This window comes from Pholis gunnellus (assembly GCF_910591455.1).
Source record: "Pholis gunnellus genome assembly, chromosome: 10".
Classification (NCBI taxonomy): Eukaryota; Metazoa; Chordata; class Actinopteri; order Perciformes; family Pholidae; genus Pholis; species Pholis gunnellus.
Genome location: NC_136537.1, coordinates 13,688,155 through 13,705,754, shown reverse-complemented (window position 1 = coordinate 13,705,754; position 17,600 = coordinate 13,688,155). Strand labels below are relative to the sequence as shown.

Below are 17,600 nucleotides of genomic sequence, written 5' to 3'. Positions count from 1 at the left end.
CATAATTTCTAATTAGTTCGTTTATGAGTAAGGGAGAAGAGGTTTGGGAAAGGCACAAAAATAGATATGGAGGACGTATTTGAGTTGACTGAGCCAGAGAGAATCTCCAAGGAAAGTGTGAGTGTGTGTGTGTGTGAGAAATGTTAATTTGACACACCAGCTGTCTGCTCATCAGTCCAGCTGAGTTTCACATCTAGAAGAAGACAAGTAAACCGTGAACTTGACTCTAAGTCTCCAATCCTTCTTCTCCTCTTTCTTCCCAGACTCCATTGTGTCTTTGTCACAGCTAGTTCTGGAGACCTGTTCGGTAACTTTTCTTTGTGTGTGTTGTTGTTCTTCTCCCGCCGTCTGAACCATGTGTCAAATATTGGTTTGTTGTTTGTGTTCCATGGTTCATTTGCATGTGTATTGCTATTGGTTTGCATCATGACCTTGTTGGACTGATAGTTTTTTTTCCCATCAGTAGGAACCGTAACATCAATGTGTGTGTATGTAACAAGTGTGTCCTGTGCTGATGTCAAACCTTTGTTCACAGCCTCTGTCTGAGTTGTGAACATACACCAGACCAGGCAGAACATGACAGCCAAACACCACAACACAATCTCCCACTGACCTATATAATTCAAAATGGCCGCTGCTGCACAGCGCTCCTCCCACGCAGGAAAATGAAGCGTGGTAAAGGATGGAGAGGGAATGAGAGATGAGAGCAAGGCTACTGCTTGTGTGTGTGTGTGTGTGTGTGTGTGTGTGTGTGTGTGTGTGTGTGTGTGTGTGTGTGTGTGGGAGGAGGAGGAGGAAATAACAGAGTAAGCATGTAGAAGAATAAAACCGGCAGCATCCTCGGGGCACAATCCGTCACACTGTGTGCATCTCTTATCTTTCCTCACTGCATCCACTATTTGTCTGTGATCTATTCTACTACTTCCTCTCAGCTCATGCCTCCTTTTTCCTCAATCTCTCCATCCGCGTTCGTCTCATTTTCATCCATCCCAACCTCCGTAATCTTCCCACAGGATGAGTCACTCTGCTCTTCATGGCGTCTCACCCTTCGTCCTACCGCTTCCTTCTTAGCGTCTAAACAGTCATTCCATCAGTCCCCGTTCCTCTTCATCTAAACGTCTCCCATGCGTCGGGTGTCCTTCCTCTTTTACTCATTTTCCACACTTTAAGATCAAGTTGAGGCTAAGCTGACATTAGCAGTGAGTTGGCTCCAGATGTCGCATTAATCCACACACACACACAGTCGTACCATTAAGCCGTTTCTGTGTTTGTGTGTCGCGGTAATGCATGTATCTGTATGTTGGAAAGAAATGGAGCATCTCTGTTGTGTTTCATCAGTCTGCCGATGTGGTGTTGTTTGGCTAACTGACTTTTTCAAACATCAGATATTCATGGCATGCGCTGACATATCTGTATGGACTTGATCTAATATAAACATGACATCTTAGTGTCATTGTTATCTCACTAACTGTATTTCTCTTTCTCAGCCAACCACCGACGAGCTGGTCATGCAGTGACCAACATCCTGGCCAAAGAGCTGATGCAGGAAGAGACACCCTCATCCAGCAAACAGCCCGCTAAGAAGAAGAAGACCGAGGAGAAGGAGGAGCCTAAACCAGAAGGAGCGGAGTCATTGGAGGAGTTACTGGACGCTACTCTCTCTCGGTCCCATTAGGCAGACGGGGCAGAAATATTTTAACTCACCGTCTGTGATAGCCATTCCAGGGGCCAATATCAATCTGAGATTAGCTCACGGACAACAGCCCCATGTTTCTCAGAGTTCGATCCTTAACGGGGCCATCTTTAAGGGTCGCATTGACTGCGTCTTCAGGGAGTGGCAGAGGATGAGGGCAGGGCTCGCTCCTCAACCTTTGGATCTTTGCCACTGTCAAAAAGATCGAATTGCTTTCTTCAGCATGTGCACATATCTGTTCATGTATTTTTGTCTGTTTCTTTTTCACTTTATTCACCCGTCATTCGACAAAGGCCAACTTCAGCGATTCCAAAGACTTACTCAGGAGGGATCCGCCCTTCTTTGTGGTTATTTTCCAAATCCCAAATTTAGACCGGAAATGTCTGGAATTGGGCAAATCCTGCAGGTGCAAGTTTTCTCTGGATGTACCAGGACAAGACCACATTACGCTTTTCCACATCGTTTTTTTTTTTTATCATATGAAACATATTGCTTTGCATCTGCCTGATATACTGTATGTTACTGTTTGTAAATGTTAATCACTTTTGCTGTGTTATTGAAAAAAGTGCCAACCAATACAAATCCAGTCTTGTCATTTCCCTCCCCGGCGGTCACGTTCACACTGGGCTGCTGTCAGTCATCACTTGGGTGTTTCCGTGTGTTTTGATTTATTTTTGACTGAGAAGGGATTTTGTTCACTGGTGTGCATGCGTAACATAGATTTCACATAAAAATGGAGATAATTTACACAAACTTGTCTTAGCTACCACATGTGCCCACAACAGTTTTATGAAGAAAACGTGCTTACATCCATTCACATGAGCATTCCTAAAACCCCAGAGGGAATTAGAGGTAGACTGGAGAAGAAGAAAGTCGGTTAAACCATTTTAGTTGTTTCCATTTAATATGCTAGCCTTTACATGCCTGTGCTTTTTTGCATAAGAATGAGTGTGTGAAAGTATGCCACCTATATTTAGTTTTATGTGCACACTCGACTTCCGACATGTTTGTGCGTTTAGGTTTGAGTGCATGGGTGTGTTGCCATCTGTAATTACTGTATGGTACCGAGCATGCTGGCATAAACCCGGGGTTTCATAAACAGCGTTGTGGTCTTTCTGATGAAGATATCGCACACTGGAAAACTGCTGAGACAAGACGTTTGTGTTGTTCACCCACTTTCCCTCCCGCTGAACGGCAGCAGTAGTTGCTGAATGCCCTTGCTCCTATTTGTATTCAGTAGCCATCAGCATACATGTTGCCATGATGTTGTGGTGTAATATCTGACAAGAATCCGGAGAGGTGACGTCAACGGCTCCATGCAATATTTATAGCTATGCAAACATAATACTATACTGCGCGCACTCCAGCCCTGACGCCCAGTCGGCGGCATGATGTAGAAACTACTGGGTTTATCAACCTGCTGGTTCAAGGTCAGGGCTTCGTTTGGCCCCTGATTGAGGAAAGTCTTTATAAAACAATTCTCAAACATAAAAGGAAATAAGGTTATTTAAGTACAGTGCAGATCCTTGACCTGATCAAGTGCTGGTGCTACATTTGAGTCCAGTAACGCAGAATAATTATCTCTCAAAGATATCGGGAGACTCGTCGGCTGTTCTATTATTCGACCCGTCTCTTCAGGTGGTCAATGCCCGGTGATTGTGTGTAACAGATGATGGAAGTTGGCTGTTTTCAACGTTAAGGAAAGAATATCACTGGAATATTTGTGTTTTCTAATTCGAGTCATTCCTTTTGTTTGTTCATTTTTTTAAGAGATGTTTTCTATGTTAATTTTTACACTTGATTATTTTATTGTATTTGAATGAAGACAATTTTTTTTTGGTTGCTCTATGTATACAGAATAATGCACATAGTCATTCTGTTTGCTACACAGAACTATTAAAACATTCTTTAGTAATTTAATGATACGACTGGCTCATTCTGAAAGTGTGTGCGTCTTCTGTTGATCTGTTGATGTGAAACTTCTAGCTCCCCCTCCTCTCCTCTCTCTCATGTAAACACATTGTGCAGTAAAATACCAGATAGTTTCAACACGTTGCAGTGAAAGTGTCATTTTATTGCCAAAAGACAGAATGAACAACACCGTTTTAGTTATTGTGACAGAAGCAGTCCAGGGTTTTTCCATGGCTCCATGGGCTTCCTGAGACATTTTCCAGCATTGATTGCCAGTGTTACACATGGCACTTACATAAAACTGTGTGAGAGGGAGAGAGAACGGAGAACAGTTGATGCCTATATGCTGTTATCTCATCTTTTGTGTCCCCTCTCCTGTTCGGACCCTTCTGTCACTGCCACTACTAATACTGTATAACCACCATTCTTTGTTCTAGTGTCTGTTTCTGGAGATACTGGAACAAAGTACTATGATAAGTCATGATTTGCACTCTTCTCCTCCCTGTAGTGGTCAGCCTAGCCAGTACAGGCCTGTTCTGGGAATACCCTGCTGTGTCATCCCGGCTACACGGATGCACACCCAAAATAGCTGGAGAGGTTTCCCTGTCCTCAGCTTTGTTCTGTAATGTGAGTTGATTCTTTTCTTTGAACAGATTTCCTCCCACATCTCCGAGAGCATTCTGATATTCTCTCTGACTGCAACTTGTTCAGACTGAAACCTTTGCATCAGAAAAGTATGTCATTAAAGAATTCCATAGTATCTTATTAAAAACATCAACATTCTTAATATAATGCATGATTAAAAAAGTGATTGTATTGAATGCCTCCGACAGTCATACTTCCAACATTAAAGGTCATAAAAGTTATAGTACGTCAGAAAAAAATCATGAAAGAAATGCAGTATAATGTCATTAAAAAGTAATCCTATACTAGTAAGCCATGAAATAGTCAGGAAAGGTAATGGTAAAGAATTCATAGTGTAGTATGTCGAAAAAAGTACAACAAAATGTAATAGTATAATACGTCGTAAAATGCATTAGAGTAGAAAAAGTATTAATAGTATAGAATATCAAAAAGTCTTACCTTAAAATGTCGACAAAAGTCAAAAAATGCATTATATAGTAAAACATTCATAGTATAGTTTGTTGAAAAAAGTCATAGTATAGTTTTAGATATGATTCCAAAAAAATAATGGTATAGTATTTCAATAAATCTCTTAGTATAGTTAGTCATAAAAGTCATAGGAAAGTTAGAATAGTAACAACAATTAATTGTGTTGTATGACATATTTAATAAGAAAAACATCACAGTACAGTTTATCATAAATATTTAGAAAACAAATGCATGGGATAGTATTTCATAAAAAGTCATAGTATGGCATGAAAATGAAAAAAAAAGTGAAATGTAGTTATAAAAGCTCAAACTATAGAATGTAATAAAAAGTCATAGTATACTATTGGCATATATTTGCATGATGACATGCTAAACTAAGATGGTAAACATTACTACTGCTAAACATCAGTGTTAGCGTACTCATTGTGAGCATTTAATGGCGTTAGCATTTAGTACAGCCTCTATATAGCATTGATAGCGTCATATAGAGTCGCTATGCTGTAGACTGCTAGTCTTGCTCTTCAAAGGTTTAGATATAATACATGTTCACATTAATTGGTTAATTATCACTTTGTTGTTATCATCATCAGTAAATCATAGATTATTATTTAACATCAGTCATTTATTTTGCAATATAAACCTATAATGTTTATTGCTAAATGTTGCAGTTGCATAAAAACAGCTGTGAACCTAATTTGTTTAAAAGGCAGGGTTGCATAGCTACAACCTGGACTACCAGTAGAAGAATAACACCAAAGGTTAAGGTTTGCAAGAGAGTTAACACATTTAGGTTTTGTATTTATTGAGATGCAGGGTTAATTTATCTATAACGATGTCTCATTACAATCGTTTCAGGTCCTCCTGATGCCTGATTCCCAGACTCCTGTCTCTTGCTGTGACATTCTCTGGAGTCTGGGGTGATTTGTATGCGTGTGTGTCTGCGTGTATGCCCTTATATGTGTGAAGGGGGTCTGCTGGAGAAAAGAGGTCTGCACAAAGAAAGAGGGCAGCATAATTGGCTTCAGCACTGCCAGACGACACAATGACACAGCCATTGATAGTGGAATGAGTTCCTGGGAGCAGCGGACCAATCGCAGAGCAGAAGCCTGTTTTTCACAGCTTCTGATTGGCCGGCTGAGGGAGGCTGTCGGTCTCCAGGTAGCAAAGTGAACCTCGGTGAATATCTGCCACCCCTCTGCCTCCTGGAGGAGGGAGGGAGTGTTAGATGTGGAAGAGGAGATGTGACCTCTGTGGAGAGAAGAAAACAATTGATTTATATGCACGCAGCATACTGTCGTTTTATATTTTGTATGATTCCCCTCGCCTCCTATTTCCTCGTCCCTTCTACATCGAATGCTCTTTCTTTTCTTTTCCTCTGACCCAGAAGTTTTGTGTGAGTGCATTTCTCTGGCTGCCATTAGCACCCACATTGCCAGGGCTCTGAAATAAATGTGTTTCATTTGTGTCTTAACTTGGCTGTACACTCCACCGCTTCTCCCAGTCTCCATTTCAGAGAACTGCGGATTAAAGCCTCACTTCATTTGTTTAGATTGGCCATTTCTCAACCTCCCTGCTGCTTCAGGAGAGAAATACACACGACTGTGGCATTTAAACTCCACAGAAACAGGGTTTGAGTGACTCCTGAAGAATGCAAAAAAAACCCTCTTTGAATGTCTTGTATGACTGCATATTTTGAATATGTCTGTGCATTTGTGTGCTTATTTGCATCATTATGAATTTGCCTGCAAGGAAGGGCATACATTCACACGCATGCTTCTTAGTGTGTAAATGTGTCCCTCCCTGCATCCGCCATCATATCTTAATAATATCCCTTTGATCAAATGTCTCGCTTGCTTGTATAACACTCTTCATGTGACACACAATTAGCAGACAATTAACATGGGCCAGTGAGTGTCAACCGATTGGCTGTGCCATCACACACCGCTGAGTGACATCTCCATCATCACAGCGCTGCCAGAATCACCCTGAAGCACCAGGGGGCAGAGATGAAAACACTGTCTGCCTGTCTCAGGCAGGACTCTGTGTCGGTCTGTCTGGTTCTCCCGTGTCCATAAACATACCTAACATCTGTTGAGTTGCTTCAATATAGGATTCTGTTTCTGCTTACATGCCCATGCATCCCGTCTCGCTTCCTTTATGCTCTCTTCTTCCAGGCTTCCTCTGTCCCCTTTGTTTCTAATTACTTCCCCATCCCAGCCTGTCGTAGGATTTTTCTGTTCATATGTCTTCAGTTTGCGTCTTGTCTGTGTTTGTTCATCTGGAAGTGAAGCATGGCTTGCACTAAAACATTGTGATGTTTGTCTGCTGAGACAAAAGTCAGCATGTCCTGCTTACCAGCATGAATCTTATGAAGATGACTTCAATGTGCGTGCTTGTGTGCTTTTTGTTGTTGTTGTGTGTACAAGATCTCAAGACGCCCAACATAGAGAGACAACCTAAGCATTAAATCCCATTAGAGAGCAGATGGGGCTTTTGTCAAGAGGACTGTGCATTATGTGAAACAGGCCTCTGTGTGAATTTTGTCGGAGATGTTTAAAAGTTTGACTAAACTTCATGTATTACCAGCAGAGAATTCAAGCCCGTTTCTTTTTGTCCCTCAACCTCCTCACCCTTTCTTGCCTCCCTTTGCGCCCTCACTTTTCTCTACTCATACATTGCAATGCAAACTAGCCTTTACTTCTTCAGTCAACTAGCTATGATGAAACTATGAGAAACATCAGATCCAACATGTATTTACGCACCAGAGAGAGAGAAGAGTTTAAGTTATGTTCGTTTTCTTTTTTTTCATAAAACTCAGTTCAGAAGAAAGCAGAGAGAGTGTTTGTAGCATATTCCCTCACATTTTTAAGGCACGCTGATCTCACGCTGCCCAGATTCACCATGAACCCTACGATCCCTAATCCACTTCAACACACATGAATCCTGCCACCACAAGCAATTTTAATTTTTGAATCTATATCCCTAATCCATAATGTTATGGCTCATCCCAGCAGATCATCGTCTCTCTCGGGGGGAAGGATTTCTCTCCTAAATATGAGAGCCATTTAGTGAGAGCAGTGTCTGTCTGCTCTGCAGGCTGTGCTGAAGGCTGATGCAGACAGAATATCAATAAGCACCGAGGGGTCACACAGCCACATTCATGACCATAGTGTGCTCTCTCTCTCGCTCTCTCTCTCGCTCTCTAACACCAAGCAGTAAGGAAGAGCTACACAGTCCTCCCTTGTATAGTAAACAAATACCTAAAGGAAGAAGAAGTATGTTTGTTGCTGAAATATGCAAAGGCTCTTGTGAAGGTGTTGATATCAGTACAGGAAGTGTGGACACACTGTTTAGCGTCGTAATCTAACACTTGAGTGTAGTGCCGTGCGAGCCGTGGTTCCTAATGTTGTTGATGGTTGTGACAAAGTGTTAATGTGACCACAGCTGACTGGCATGGGGTGTCTCTGTGAGTCAGTACATTGCATGTGAATATAAGTGTGCAAGATTAAAACATCTTTCTGTCTCCATTAATACTTCTTGTATTTAGCCACCAGTGACTGAAAAATTAATTAAAAAAAAGATTTCCAGACTTCTCGATGTAACACAAGATGAGTGAGCCTGGGGCGGTTTGTGCTGGATAGTTGGGAGAGTGGAGGAGTTCTGTGGCTCATACTGAATGTTTTTGGTTCATGAAAGAAGACGGTCACGACGTGTGTCCGCTTGTCCAGGCTTGTCCTCAAGGTGCTTTGTTGTGTGGGCATGAACCACATGTTCTCGCAGGGCTTTTTTTTTTTTTTTTTTAAGATGGAAATAAATAGTAGTTATTGATGAGACAAAAGCTGTGGTGGTGCAGTAGACGGTGACAAACTGGTAACACTGATGTGAAGACGTTGAAGTGACGCTGGTATCCACGTGGATCCCTTGAGGCTGTTGTGTCTGTCAGGCTGTTATCACGAGGGTCTGAGCCCCTGACCCATCTGAAGAGATCATCCTGTTTGTTTACTGTATGTTTATGCATGCGCGCACACACACACACACACACACACACACGTTGTGTTAAAGTTCACTGGTTACATTTTCATGATATTGTGGAAGGAGGGATCAAGAGAGTCTCTTTTTTTTCTTGTGTCTTTAATTGTATGTGTGTGTGTCTTACCTCCTGCCCCCTATCTGTCCATACACATTGATGGAGGTAGTCAATTGACCTACATTAGCTGAGCCTGCGGCTGTCTGATTTCCTCTGGGGGCAGTAAATATCTGGATATGGTCTATGTGTGTGTGTGTGTGTGTGTGTGTGTGTGTGTGTGTGTGTGTGTGTGTGTGTGTGTGTGTGTGTGCGTATGTGTCCTAAATAAAGTATAACCCCATCTGAAGAGGGTGAATGTGGGGTGAAGATAACCCGCCCACATCCACAGTGACATTTAGAGGTTACATGGAGCAGATTCTAACAGAGACAGACATCTAAAGCTCACACAATGCTTTACCTCACAAACCTATAGATGTAGATGAGTTGTTCTGTTGATGGATTATGGTTCAAGTGCCTTTTTTATTGATAGCCTCAGATTCTTGCTGATTAATACCAGAGTGCAGATGTGCACATTTTTCATGTTGACCTCGATCGATATGAAAAACATGGACACACATATACTCCTTTATAGTTTACTACCAGTTCATTTAACATTTTCTTGAAAAAATGTCACAACAGCTGCTTTTCTGTTTTGTATTTTTCAATGTTAAGTTAAAACATAACACACGTTATTCTATAGTGACTAGTTAATGAATTGATTGAGACAATGAAAAAAAATCAAGCGATCGTTAATGACTATAATTCATAGTCGCATGCCCGACTAATATTAGAACAGATGTTGCAGCTTTTTTGTACAATGAGGGACAAGAAACGAGTTTAGAGGAAAGGACTCAGAAAAGGGGTTTTCGGGGATAAATCTGTAAAAGGCTGGTTGAAACAAAAAATGTCCATTTACAGGATAATGGCCATTTTTCTCCTGATGTGCGATAATAAACTGCTGAGGGTGAAGAACAGATTGGCACTGCCAACCCCCCCCTAAAATACCCCCACTATGCCAAGCAATTTGAGGCAATGACATCACTCCTTTGCATGGTTACCATGGTTACACTTACCTCCTGCTGGCAAAAATCTGCACCCGAACCCGACATTCCTTGATTATTCTTTCAGTCCCTGCCCGTCTCGTCTGCTTTCCTCACCTCTCTGTCTGCTTTGGCTCACGTTGTTTCCTCTCTCATGTCTCTTTCTCTTCTCTCATCTCTTCCCCTTCATATTTCTTCTTTTTCTTTTCAACGACACTCTTCTATGCATTTCCTTCTCTCTTTCATGTCCTCCCGGTCTATTCCCTACTGCTTGCTTGTTCTTCCTCACAACATGCTGAGCGTAATGTATGTTGTCTTCAAGCTTTGATGGTTTTCTCCTCCACTGTTTTACCTTAAAATGGAGGCTGAGGTGGCATAACCAGAGATAAGATTGGGAATTAAAACAAAGACAATGCAGAGGGAGAAATAACCTCACTATAGCTGCAGCTGAAAAGGCAGTACATCTTCAACAGAGGGCAAAACAATGGCTGTTACTCAATCAGGCATAAAATGGGAATTGCAGCAGAGGCGATGAGAAGAAAAGATCAGGCCTGTAAACAACAACGCACTGAGACCGGTGGACGGTTACAGCTGAACCATGCAGGCTGTATGATTCACCGCTCTATTGATAACGTAAAGGACAGACGGGTCAAGTGCGGCATTAAAATCGATTCCAGAGCCACAGTTCTGCAGAAAGAAAGGGTAACGTGCTGCGACCTCCCGTTCAGAAAAGCTACATCTCAGAAGCACCGCACTGTGAGGAAGTACATGGGGATAGGGGGCAGTGCACTGCATTACAATCCATTTCGCAGACAGACTGAGTGGGTGGGGGGTAAAAGAGGAGTATTAAGAGGCATTGTGAAGCTGTATTATAGTAAGCAGCTTACAGTCCCTGCGCCGGGCTGCTTCTTTATGGGGGGGGGGAGAGAGGACAAAGAGGCAGCGCAGAGGAGGAGACCAGGAGAGGCAGACAGACGGGTAGACCTGTCTTGCTATCCTCCCCTGTTTAGAGATGTGTTTTTTTGTCTTTCGTTCAATGTAAAATCCCTAAACCTCTTAATTTTGTTTTCCCTTTGTTGTCTGTTTCTCTCTAACCAACATTAATTATTTGTAGTTTCTCCCTTTTCCTCCCCCTCTTCTCTCACCTCCTAGTGATCTACTTGCTGTGATGCTAACATGTCTCCCCCTGTTGCCACATGTTACCAGGGAGGTAATCACCATCCCTCCCTACCACCCAAACTGAGTCAGAGAGAGGAGAGGAGAGCGGAGCGAAGGGGAGGGGAGGGGAGGAGGGGGGGGGTTGCCATGGAAACTGGGAGTCTGTTGCCGTCCGACATCATCTGTTGTTACTCGGTGCAGAGCGGGCACATGAATATTTGAGCTTTATAGACACGGACAGACGAATGCCACAAACTGCTCTCTGGACCTCCACCACCACCTCAGATAGAAAATACAGGGAGGTCACTAAAGGGGGAGAGGAGGGAAGGGATGGATGGATGGATGGATGGATGGAGGAAAGGCGGGGTCACAAATGGAGACTGACAGACCTCCATTTTATCTAGGGCAGAGAGTGTCTGGCTATCTGGGTTAGACAAGAGAGATGAGAAAGATGGATGTAGTGATGAATGAAGAAATGAAAGGATTTTGACCACTTAAAGAAGTTATATGTGCCGACAGAAATGCAGAGTAGACAATGGGAGGCAAAGAACAAAGAGAAAGATGGGAGGGGAGGAGGGTGACGTGCGACGAGAGCAGTAAATTGGGGCATTGGAGCTTTTTTTCGTCTTTCTTCCCCCCTCCTTTTCTCTCCTCATTTCTCAGAACGTCCTGCAGTATTTTCTAGGGTTGTTTCCCACCTGCTGTTGATACACACACGCTCATGCAAACAAGCTAGTCATGATTTATGCAGATTACCAAATGAGAGGGTGAATTGATTTGGCAAGTTTAATTGTGCACAGTCTGACTGCACTGCGTCAAAAAGCCCAAAAACTAGAACAAATACGGCTTGTGTGTGTGTGTGTGTGTGTGTGTGTGTGTGTGTGTGTGTGTGTGTGTGTGTGTGTGTGTGTGTGTGTGTGTGTGTGTGTGTGTGTCCTCACCAGCGTACAGCTCTGTGTCATGATGCTTCACATGGATTTCCTTGCATTCTTAAAATAAATGCAGTTTATATAATAAATGCTAGAATGCGTCTCATGCAGCAGGACTGTGTCTATCCTTCCTTGTTTGTTATAATGATCAGTTCAAACCTCTGGTATGTCTCGTATTTGAGTATTTCCCATGGTCCAAAAATAAATTCCCAGCTTTGTGAGTGTCCTCCACTGCTGATGGGTTTAACACCTGTCCCGGAGGTCCTGGTGTGCAGTGGAGTCCCTCATACCAAGACTGTTGACATTCAGACCACTGTCAGAATGTGAGACATGGCTCTCAAAATATTTCTATGGTGCCCCTTTCTGAATTCTGATTTGTTTAGGTCCAGCTTGTTATTCCCTGGTGTTGACAAATATGCAACTTTTTTATGGAATCTCCATTTTTTTCATCATGCATAGGGTCAGTGTCCACGAGCCAGTGCATGGACCAATCAGCTTCTTGTGAGGACCTACTGGCAGCTACGGGTGTGTGTGAGACGACACAGAGAGGCAACTTTGTTATAAACAACAATGGCGGCTCCTAAAGAGGTAAGCGTAGATGCTGAAATAGCATTAGTTGACTGAGACAAAAAATGACTGATATCAAACTCTTCTTCGAGCAGGTTATTGTAACCTTAGATTAGAAAATGTATACCACTTTTATAATTGTGCATGTAGTAGCCTAACGGAGCAGGAGGTTTTCCTTGGAAACTGTTCGGTAAAGGGGCGGCGCTTTAAAACATATTTTGGCAGGTGATTGGATAAACTGTCAATCAAACTTTTACCGAAGCCAATGGGGAGGAGAGCGAAAACATCTTTTCCATCGAGAAAAGCCTTCAGTGCTGTGATTTGCTCTTCTCTAAGTGACAAGGAAGTCACTGCTCTTGTCACTGCACAGCACCTGTAAAACCACAACTTGCTTCTATTTATGTACTGTATTTGTATTTATGTTAAAACTCTTGTAAAGACAGTAAATAAGTGTATTTCCCAAAATGTCAAATGGTTTCTTTAATATATCAAGTTTTAGGTGATTCAAAGCACTGGTGGTCTAAAATGTTTGTGTAAATAATATGACTTGGGTTTGGTGTTTATGTTTTAGTTCTAAGTGAAGTTACAGTTTCTTTGTCTTTTTCTCTTTTAGAAAATCTTCCCTATCTCAACCTGCATCTGGTTCTTGTTATCAGACAGACAGCGTGTATAACACAGAATAAACGCAGTTGTATGCTCAAGATGGACTCCCTTCAGAGTTTGCATTCCAGCCTCCTGTATCATGCAGGGCTGTGTTGGTTCGGGGAACAGAAAGGAGCGAGAGAGAGAGGAAAGGAGCTTGATGGTCCACGCTTATTAGCCTGAAATATCCATGCAGCAGCTGCACCATTTCCGCGGCAACACCTGTCGCCATGGCGCTGAGTTGTCGAAATGCCTCTGTGTCAGAGTCTGCATGTCTGAGGCGCTGCACATTCATGGCATGTCCGACGCCTGAGAACAGTCGCATGCACACGTACACACACACACACACACACACGCGCGCGCGCGCTAGAGAACTAAGGACGGACAGTAAGGACATTTTAGCTAAGTGGCTTCTTTGTTACACCCTTACATATCCAATCCTCTGCTTTCCTCCTCGCTCCCTGCTCCCGGCTCTCTTCATTCCTTCTCTAGTCACTCATATGGGGAATTTTGCGTTTCCATGACAACCACAGTGGTGGAGGAAATGGATTAGATACTCTGCACTGTCTGTGCTGGGGGGTGTGGTTGTTGCCTGTGTATGTGAGTGCTGAGTAGGGGGGAAGGGGTACTTATGGGGTGTACGGCTTGTAAAGAGGGATTAGGGTTATGGTTGAGTGTAGTTTGCGTATATTCAGTGTGTGTGTGTGTGTGCTGGAGACAGTGTAGAGGCAGTGTGGGGGCAGGAGATGCCCTCAAACCACGTTGCACCAGATGGAAGCTTACGATCCCCTCAAAACACGCACATTGTTCTGTCTTTGTGAGTGAATTGAAACAAAATTGAAGCCCATTGGATTGCATTTTGTTTCTTGTTTTTCTGCCCATCACCGAGCAGATCACATGCTTCATCTAACACACTTTACCTTTGACTTGTAACCTTTACATGACTTCAATCATGAGAGGACACTTTTCCAACTCATCTTCTCTTTCTGCAGCAAAATTATAACGAGGCAATTAAGCCTGCTTCTCCATCACCCTAAATCCAACTCACTACCCCTTAGTGTGCCTTTCCCCCTTCATTCCTGTCTCCCCCCTGTCTGATTTCCATCCTCGCAGCTGAGAAAACAGGCGCGAGAGCTCTTGGCAGAGACGAAGGGAGAGAGGGAGAGGAAAAGAGAGTAGAGTGGGGGCTTTTCAGAGGATGAGAGAAAAAGGGTTTGCTGCTTTGAAAGGGCGCATTGTGTTGTTCTTCCACTTTGCTACAGCTCCATCTCAGTGATTTAGTCGAGCCAGCAGCCAGCACATTACTGTGTCTCTTTAAATCAGGGTGCTGTTAGCCTTAGCAACGTTCAGGCTCCAGTGCTCCAATGCTCCTGCTCAATGGCCTCCTCCTCCTCTTTCAGCCAAAGACCACTGAACTCCCTGTTAAGTCTGCCTGAGGGGCGCATCTCTCTCAGCTAAAATAAATACAGTGTCCATAGAGAGGATGATTACAAATGTAAGACAATGCATGTGTAGAATGTGTTTTCATACTCTACCAATCAGTGGATATCACTTGATAATTGTTGTCGTACAGCACAGTCAGTGTATTTTTGGAGCTGCCTGAGTGTGCCAGCAGAGAGAAAGATCCCATTCCTTTCTCTCCCTGTTAATTTTTTATCAGGAACATCAATCTAGTCTCTTTCTCTGCACTGCATGAGAAGAAATCACATTAACCCACTGCTGTCTGTTTCTCGGTTTCTGAAACTTTCAGCTGTAATCTCCACTAAGTGTGTCATTTGGATTTAGGCCCTGCTTAACTTGACTGTGGCAGTGTGAATATATGCATTTCATCACAGTTATTCCCTGGCAAAGTCCAGATTAAGCGGGTCTTTATCCCTGTGCTGTGTTTTGTGCATATCCACAGAGCAGGGCTCTGTCCTTCAACATGTGGTGACCCAACACTCTGCAGAGACAGCTGCAGGATGGGAGGAAAGAGGGGGGGGGAAGGGAAGAAAGAAAAGAGGAAGTCGGAGGGGGAGGATGAAGGGGGGTGGTCTCCCTTTTGCTGAACTACTGAGGGGGGGGGGAGAGCAAAAAAAGGCGCGGAAACTCACTTCCTATCCCGCCACATGCAGCCGTTACGTCACATCCTGCTCTTTCCTGACATGAATCAGATGTGATCCTCATCATCCTGAAATGAGACCCTGGCTTCCTCTCGCTCCTCCTGCCTGGAAGCTCACAGGAAGGTGTGAGGGAGGAAATGCAGCTCTGCTCTACTTTCTGCTCCAATATTCTGATGAGAATGTAGATAAAATAGAGGAGATTTGATGATGAGACTATTCAAGAAAATAGCTTTTAAGCACTTTTGTTTCTTCTTCAATGACTGACCACGGTGTATAAGTGTGCCTGTTTACACATGTGTGACATTCAGGAAGTGATGATGCCTGCTATTCTCTCTCATGTCCAGGCTGTCTGGCTCATGTTGTTATTGCTCACAGGCAGTCCACTGTCAAGTTCCAGTCTGCTACTGCTTCCCCTATTTGGTCAACCCTGCTATACATCACTGGTTTGAAAAAAAAAAAAAATGTTCTGTGTGTGTGTGTGTCACTGTATTGTCTATATTGTGTGTGAATAATCAGTAGGAATGTGCTTAATTAAGCGAGATAGGGTGGGCGGCGTAAAGGGGGCAATAAAAGAACAGTCTTGCCATTCTGCTGGGTCTCCCCTCCAGGAAATGGATGACACATGGGGAGAGTGAGGACAGCAGGAATCTCTGTGAGTCACGGGATGACAAAGTAACTCAGGAGCTATAGTAAAGCCTATAGTACCCATGTGAACAATTTCCTTGATTCTTACCATCTCAAATGAAAGCTCATACCGATCTCCAGTGAATTAAACTAGGACAAACCCACAGTGCGTTATTACCTCTGACTCATCCTGTCCGTCAGTGTGTGGGATATTCTGCCGCATGCTTCCTGCATATGTCTCTCTCAGAGTTGCCAGGTTTGACTGATGGCTGAATATGTTTGTCTTCCTGCAGGTCATTCAGCTCAGCCAGGCCCCGAGCGAAGCCAATAACTGCCAATGCATAGACCTGTAATGAAGATGTGGGGAACGGGGAGAAAAGCATCCAGCAAGCAGCTGGGGCTGACAGTTGCCGTGGCAACCACATAACACAAAATGAGAGAAGGGTGAGTCGAGTCGGCCATTTTGGGGTATGTGAGTCTGCAGTGTTTGATGTTGAAATGCAGCTGTGTGAATCAACTGGATTGTCACGTTGGAATGATTTCCTTTAATCTAAAAGAGGGATTGTTTTACAAAAAAATAATGTTTTCAAACCAGCAGATGGGGATTTCTTTTTTTAATGAACAAAAATATATTTTTTCAGGTATTCTTTCTTAGCTTTTGGTCTCGTGTAATCTTCAGGCAGTAACTTTATTATAGAGAAAATACATTAGCTGGCCTTTGAATGGACGCCACGTCTGATTCACGAACACTTGCATCATCTCCATCCCTCTGTCTCTCCTTCCATCCCCCAACATCTGCAGCGGTGCAGTTAAAGCCCGCTCCTTTTGTTTTGCTTGGTGACGTCCCATGGGCTATTTATAGGGACTATGTTATTGTGTAAGACCTTGTGAAAGGCACAAAGCAGGCTGCCGTGTTCCCTTTAGTGGCCCCAGGATCTGTGAGAGGAAAGCTAAAGAACATGTGGCTCTAGTATGGTGAGCTGGAGGAGGAAACAGTGAGTTCAGATGGAATGAGCAGTATGCATGTTTTTAATTTGATACTTTCCTCAGTGTCTTGGTACCATCAACCTATTCTCAATATTTAGACAATAGCAGACACCACACAATATAAGTTGTCATGCTATTTTAACTTTATATCAATTGTATTAATCATGACTCTTGAGAGAACAGTGAGGGAAGCGTATTTCAGGTCTTATCTGTACTACTAGGTTTTTGTCATCGAAATAAAAGATGATATAAAATATAATACATGAAAACATTTTGCAGCTAAATTAAAAGTATATTTTTTTCCTGCTGTGGGTAGTTTTACTGAAATACTTTTCTTCTTGCAGTAAAATGGAAATTCCAATCAATTTAATGATGATGCAAAACTCAATTAAACTCACAATTGACTTGTCGGATATATTTTGTGAATAATTTTCAATCATTAACAGAAGTAGCATGGCAATAAAGTGTCCCAATGAATTACTCCAATTTATTATGTGACAAGGGAACAGTAGTTAAATAGCCTGACAATGTTAATTTAATTGTAAATAAGATTTTGTGGCCTCATTTGGTCTCTTTTTACTCCTTTTGATCTGCCACAGTCACATAGAACACCTGAAAAGGACAAGGGATAGAACAAAGCTGTGGTTTGTTCGGGTTAAGGTCAATGCCGGACTCGAACTGCAGTGTGGACTTAACCTCTCTACTCCGCATTGAAGGGGTGGTCTCGGACTGCTGACAAGTGAACTCTTGAGAACTTCATTTCTAGTG

General features: G+C 42.9%; 1 protein-coding gene across 1 annotated transcript in view; it reads left to right on the top strand.

The window, feature by feature from the left end:
- Nucleotides 1-3,750, top strand: part of diaph1 (diaphanous related formin 1) — a 58,653-nt gene extending 54,903 nt beyond the window's left edge. The window contains exons 26-27 of the mRNA XM_079168264.1: nt 264-320; nt 1,488-3,750. Coding sequence (XP_079024390.1) covers nt 264-320; nt 1,488-1,675 — 245 coding nt within the window. The 3' untranslated portion in view covers nt 1,676-3,750. The remainder of the gene's footprint in view (nt 1-263; nt 321-1,487) is intronic.
- Nucleotides 3,751-17,600: the final 13,850 nt, after the last annotated feature.